This window comes from Rosa chinensis, chromosome 4 (genome assembly GCF_002994745.2).
Source record: "Rosa chinensis cultivar Old Blush chromosome 4, RchiOBHm-V2, whole genome shotgun sequence".
Classification (NCBI taxonomy): Eukaryota; Viridiplantae; Streptophyta; class Magnoliopsida; order Rosales; family Rosaceae; genus Rosa; species Rosa chinensis.
The window spans coordinates 27,497,899-27,504,270 of NC_037091.1; the positions used below are offsets into that span (position 1 = coordinate 27,497,899).

General features: G+C 35.9%; 1 protein-coding gene across 4 annotated transcripts; it reads right to left on the reverse strand.

Annotated features, from left to right (window-relative positions):
* Positions 1-201: 201 nt before the first annotated feature.
* Positions 202-6,125, reverse strand: LOC112199962 (uncharacterized GPI-anchored protein At1g61900). Of its 4 annotated transcripts, none has more exons than XM_024340957.2 (8): positions 5,945-6,125; positions 5,067-5,207; positions 3,146-4,000; positions 1,899-2,144; positions 1,783-1,809; positions 1,262-1,402; positions 1,084-1,131; positions 202-479 (listed from the first exon to the last, which is right to left on the reverse strand). In XM_024340957.2, exons 2-8 carry the CDS (start codon positions 5,098-5,100, stop codon positions 406-408), a joined length of 1,425 nt encoding a protein of 474 aa, XP_024196725.1. In that variant the 5' UTR covers positions 5,101-5,207; positions 5,945-6,125; the 3' UTR covers positions 202-405. The 4 variants fall into 4 exon arrangements, with proteins under 4 accessions (XP_024196725.1, XP_040374448.1, XP_024196724.1 ...); XM_040518514.1 differs by having other exon boundaries at positions 5,067-5,198; positions 5,925-6,125; XM_024340956.2 differs by having other exon boundaries at positions 5,067-5,198; positions 5,945-6,124.
* Positions 6,126-6,372: the final 247 nt, after the last annotated feature.

Consider the following 6,372-nt stretch of genomic DNA (forward strand, 5'->3'; position numbering starts at 1 on the left):
TATCATACTACTACATATGGGGTCACTAGCACATTGAGACGTGGCCACGTTTTTGATTTGATAGCCTTAGATCTCAACATGTTAAGACTACTGTGAATTGTAATATTGTCCAGACCTTGTATATACTATTGAAAATTTAGCAAATCCATGAATACACTAGATAAATACTTCCAAGTTGTATCGCTAAGCAACCCTAACTCGTGGGATCATCAAGCAGTCCGTTAAGCTATTCTCTATGTTATATGATAAAAGGACAAAATGCATCTGCAAGAAGATTGTGTGCATATGAGAAGAGTTCTATACATGGAGGCTACTCAAGATGTACAGGTGACATCCGCACCAACAATTTCCAAAAGCCCCTAATTCAAACCAGATCTACTCAACCCCACCCTCAGCTAAACATGTTCAGTACAATAAAGTCCCGAAAACCAAAAATGAAATAATGGTTGCAAGAAATTGCTGCCCTCCACCACGACAGCCTGCATCAAAACATGTGATTTTAAATATTAGACAGTTCATCGGTGAGAATAAAAGGTCCCAGGAAAGGGCGAAAGAAGAGGCCAATTCCAAGATCCTACACTTAAATTTAGGATAAAATTACTATAACAGAAATATACTATTATTTCCAAACATTGAAGTAAAGTACAGAAATATACTATTATTTCCAAACACTGAAGTAAAGTACAAAAGGTAAACCTGAATACAAGTATATTAAGCACCTACTCTACTCATTTCATTTTATTTCTTGGCACACTACTTTCTTGTAACATACAATACAAAAGATTATTGGGACTCCAAAGAAGTCAATTTATACTACAAAATTAACCTATGAATCTTCAGATCTGACCAAATATTAAACTGTTAGTGTAAAACAACTTTCTAGCAACGTTAACACAGTTCCATATTCCAAATATCAAATTGATTTTCTTACTTTCACTTCTTTTCATCTGTTTTTCCTAATTATGACATGTTTGTTCATTTTTCTATGAGACTTTGTTAAGAACATTGAAACAGTTTTAATATATAAGACTCAAGGAACTTGAAATTCAAAATAGCCATAAACTGCAAGATGCAATGACACACCAGGATTTTTAAAAGTCTCCGATGTTGGTAGTGCGGGCAATGACATCTCTGCAAGATACAGGAGCAGTATGAGGATGATGATTTTATATAGGACAAATCTTCTCTTTATGTTAGTCAGATGTACAGTAGCCTAGTAGGATTATTAAGGAAAAGAGAAACAAAAGTTATTCTTGATTACCAGGCCCACAGAGGGACACTGATGAAATTGAGGACGATGAAGGCCATGGCGCTGCAATATTATCACTTAAATCACATGTAAAGCTGAAGCCAGTTGAATTGTCAAACATCACATCTGCAGGCAGGCTTCTAAGTAGACACCCTGCATTTGAACAAAAACAAAAATATTAGCATCGAAAGGACACTAGTTTTCAATTCTATTCCACTTGAGTGAATTATATTCATTGCCATTACGCAAAATAAGGGAACAAAAGACAACCTCACACTCTAAAACACCTACGATACACGGTAACACTTAACCATCTGAGGTAATTGACATTCAAATATTCAATTTGTAATGCTTTCTCACATTGAAACAAGCTCAACAGAACTAACAAATAAAACATGAATAATTTTGAGATGCAGGATTCAATGACAAATAACTACTGGGAAGTATAAAGTATTCCCATTGCTAAGCACAAAATCAAAATATGAAATAGCAGGAAGGAAATAAGGAAAGTATAAAACATAACAATGGCATACCTTGTTGACCATATGCTGCTCCAGTGCCCATAGAGATCCAGAAAAGAAGGATAGATCAGATGCAATAATGGAACAAAAGGTAGAATTTACACATGAATAGCAAGCGGGATATATACCTTGAATGCTGAAGTCTTTTAAGTCAACATCACAAAGCTCGTAAATATTTGTCATTACCCCCCCTTTCCTTAAGATAGAACCAAACACTGTAGCACAGATTATAGCTTGTCTGTTTGTAATCAACATTTGCTTCTGTATTCCAGCAATGTAGGTGTTTAATGAGCTACAGCAGGAAGGACTTGGGGCAGCAACATTGCGGCATGCTTTAATTACTTCCAAAGGCTCCATAAAATCCAAAGGACAAACTGCACAAGCAAGAGCAGTTTCAATCAGAAAAGGGAGTCACATAAACCATACAACAAGTAACCATGACTGTTTCAAGAAAAAAGAAAAATCAATGACAGAATTCACTGACAAGTTAATGAGATGTAAACATTCCAGAGTAGAAAGACTGAAATAATTCATTATTTTGTGTTTTTGAAATTCGGACATCATGTTTTTTTTCTGCAGACACCTGCAAATTCCTGCATTACATCTCATAATACTGCACTCTAATTCACTTGGGTACATCCCCATAACTTTGTCATACGTCCTTAACTACAATAAAAAAAAATATTTAAAAATAAAATCTTTATAAACATTAAAAATAAAATTTAAAAGATGCTGCATTCTAATTAAGTAAAGCACATGCCCATAATTTTTTATACTTCACTTTCATGCATGAATATGGTATAGTGAAGCAATATGGACCAGCTTGTCCTTGTGTTACCATAGATCAGGTTGTGAAACTGTGATTCAAAAACACAACGAACTTCCAGATTATATAATAACACTAAATTGTTTAGAAGATTTATCCCTTGAGACAGTACTAAGGACCAGTTTATGTATCACATTAAATATAAATTACCAAAAAGCTAAATAAGTAATAGAGAGAGAGTCCTAATGGACCAACAAAGGTAAGACAGGAAATTGATAATAGCATCCATATATACATAAGAATACCAAACGCTGATTCTTTTCTTCTTCTTCTTCTTTTTTTTTTTTTTTTCCGTATTGAACCTCATGATACACGAATTCTATACTTTCATAAAACAAACATCATTAATAGAATTCATGGCACGATATAGCAAGCAGCATACAAGTTGTAGTACCAAAAAGCAATTACATGCTAGCATCACATAATATTCTTGCACCCTTAAATTGCTCAACAACAATGGTAAGAAAGGGTCTTACAAGAAGACAGATACCAAAACCAAAGTCCATAAAGCCAAATCAAAACTGGTCATAACATAGTTTAACACTGTACCTTTATTAACTTTGCAGGCAGATAATATTCGAAATGCAGTATTTACAACATCCGACGAGAGTTTCCTTGAAAGATATGCAAAAACCACTCCTTTACAGTCACTGGGAGTGTCGATATGATTCGGCTCACCAACCAAATTTTTATTTTCATCCAACTGCAGTTGCTTCCCGGAGATCTGAAGCGCCGCATCCATGATTGCAGGTTGACAAATTGGTCGGCAGCACTCTTTAAGAGGATCAACAGCCATGCAGGCCTCCAGTAATCTGCTTGTGTTTACTGTTTTTTCAAAGGTATCAACATCCTTCACTGGACAGGACCCACCAGTAAGATTTGAAGATTTTACAGAGCAAAGTGTAGGTATTGTACTGTTTGCACCCCTACTGGCTAAGATACTGATTATATCTGTAAAACAATCACTTGCAACTGAATCTTGCAAAACCAACTTAGCTGAGTTGAAGCTGTAGAGACCCTGGAAGATGCGGATCAAACTACTGAACTGTGGACAACAAATTACATTTCCAACAAGTGCTGCCAAAGGTTGTGAACAATCAGATGCTGTTTTTTCAATGATACTCGATATAGCGGAGAAATTGACAGGACATTTCCCAGTTAAAACAGGCTCATATCTGGTTGGAAATGTAGGGTACATTGGCGGAAAGGGTTCGTCAGGATCTGGATAATGTGGAATAACTGCAGGTGATATTTCTATAGGACCAAAGATTCCACTAGAAGGTGGTTTAGCAAGCTCTGGCATTTGAGGAACATGACTTTGCTCAAAGACCGTCTCCAATGCCACAGCATCTTGAAAACTGGATAACCAGATAAAGAATAATAATAACTGACAGCACAAAGAACCTGCAACCACACATATGCCTGCCTTCAGCAAGGAGTAGCAAGGACATATTACTTCTTTTCCTAAAGAAAGTAATCCAAGTTTTGGAATGGACAATAAAGATCTCATATTGAAATACATGCATGATGCAAGAGAGAGAGAGAAAACAAATTTCAGTTAAATCAGGACCATCCTTTTTATTATTTATCATACATCTGCAACTTGCTAAACGATTCAAAACCAGAATTTCTTTATCTAATTATGGATCAAATCAGGTGGCCTCCTCCATCACTTACTCATTAACTAATACACCACACAGGATCAATACAATGGACTGTTCCTTTTGTGTTCACTCTTACAAATCAACATCTCAGGAGAGCCATGCCAAAAATTAGTAAAATAAAATAATACACTATTATTTGTTCTATACCACCCCGCAAAAAATTGTTTCAGGAATTAAGCATATACTCCATCTTGCTTCATACCGAGATAGAAGACACATACTGTGGTGGGCTCCGCCTACAATATTTTTTTTATATAAGAAGGGGGGGGGGGGGGATTCGGAAAGCTCATTGAGATAGCCGAGAGCACAGGGACCATTATCAAAATAGATAATGATCAGATTCCAGTGGAGCACACAACAGATATCAAATTCCAGGTTGTTGAGTCCTTTAAAACAGGATAAGCCCTTAAATTTGAAATACTTAAATCATAGAAAAAGTAACCAAAAAAAATTTTGTTAAACGATTAAATGCTCTTTCTGGACAACATTCTAATGACAATAAAGAACCTGCATTGCAAGTTTTCACGTATTTAGAAGATAAAGGCTACTGAAATGAGGTCCTCTTCAATCAATAAAAAAAATAAAAATGATGAAGGGAGATCCATAATACTGATCTCGAAGTCATATCAGCACAGCAAAATTAATGGAGAACTATATCTCATCACACCTCCAGTTAGTTAATTATATGATCAAAAGCATATCATTTTCAAGACTGACATTTCCTGTGTTTTTTTTTCTTTTCTTTGTCCTACTGTTGAATACCAAGCAAGTTACATAGAAAACAATGAAAAGAAAATGAAAACTACCTTTTAGATGACTAAGAGTCTGACAACAGTCCATCGCTCCCCTAAGCCTCCGGTATCATTGAAATTTACACAAACAAATCGTGTAGTAGTTGATGGTGTGCCCATAAATAGCTCACATCAATGCCACAATACCTGTGCCACCTTCAAGTATCAGCAAATACATAATGGAACATTATTAACTCCTACAGTGTGCAGATCAAATGACATAGAAAGCATTGATCTGTTCAGAAATGGCAGCTAGAAAAGAATCACATATGAAAATCTGTAAAAAAAAATATATGATATCAAGAATACAATCAGATAAACAGCATAGAGTATCATAAATGCAGTTGACTCTCCCAGAAAAAGATGATTGTCAGCACCCAGAGATGTGCATCTTTTATTTACCCCGAGAAGATTAACAATACAGAAAGTGATTCTCTTACGAGAATTGAGAATGGCTCATAGAATCTGAATACGTTAGATGATTACTAGCCATGGATTTTCATATATCGTTCATCTGATGAACTTTAAAATACGATAAGTAGTGCCCGAGGCTTTTCACTCACACTAATATCATAAAAAAAATCCAACTGAACATAATAATATTGCTGTATCTACCGTAACCTTTCAACCAGACCACAGAAAAATCTCATCTAAGAAGCTGATTATAGATCCTAGCTGTTGTTTGGTTTAGAAAGAAAAACCGCAATGCTCAGACAGTGCTTAACTGGACATCAATCAATGACACGGAAATAGAGAGCAAAATGTCCTCTCCAACAAACACTCTCCATGGTAGAAATCGGCAAAGAAATGGGAAGGGGAACAACTTGTCAGCAAATTAAGAGCGAATAGCAAGCAATTAGAGATATGTTGAACCTGTAGAAACGGAAAAAAACCTGAAGATGTTGAACCCATAGAACATAGTTTGGGACTAGAAAGTGGGCATGGCAGGGTCGAGCCGATTTCGAAACCCTAAATCGGAGCTGAGATGAAATGGGGGTCTAGCCGACCGTGTTTACTTCCTTTTAGGGGTGGATAAAGTAGACGACAGCAGTCTCACTTTAGTGTTGCCACTCTACCTGACCCGGGTCTGGGCCTCTCGTGTTTTCATCCTCGGGTAATTCCAATTCCGATTTTAATTTTTTTTTTTTTTTTTTATCTATATACCCGTTTTTTGTTAATAAATGAAATAATTCTCATCAAAGACGGTCAAAGCATCGCAAGCAATTTTGACGCAATTTCTTTCAAACATGGTATCTGTGAAATTAATTTGATTGCGGATGTGATTACAAGTTTCAATCATAACTCTACTAACCTGATTGAT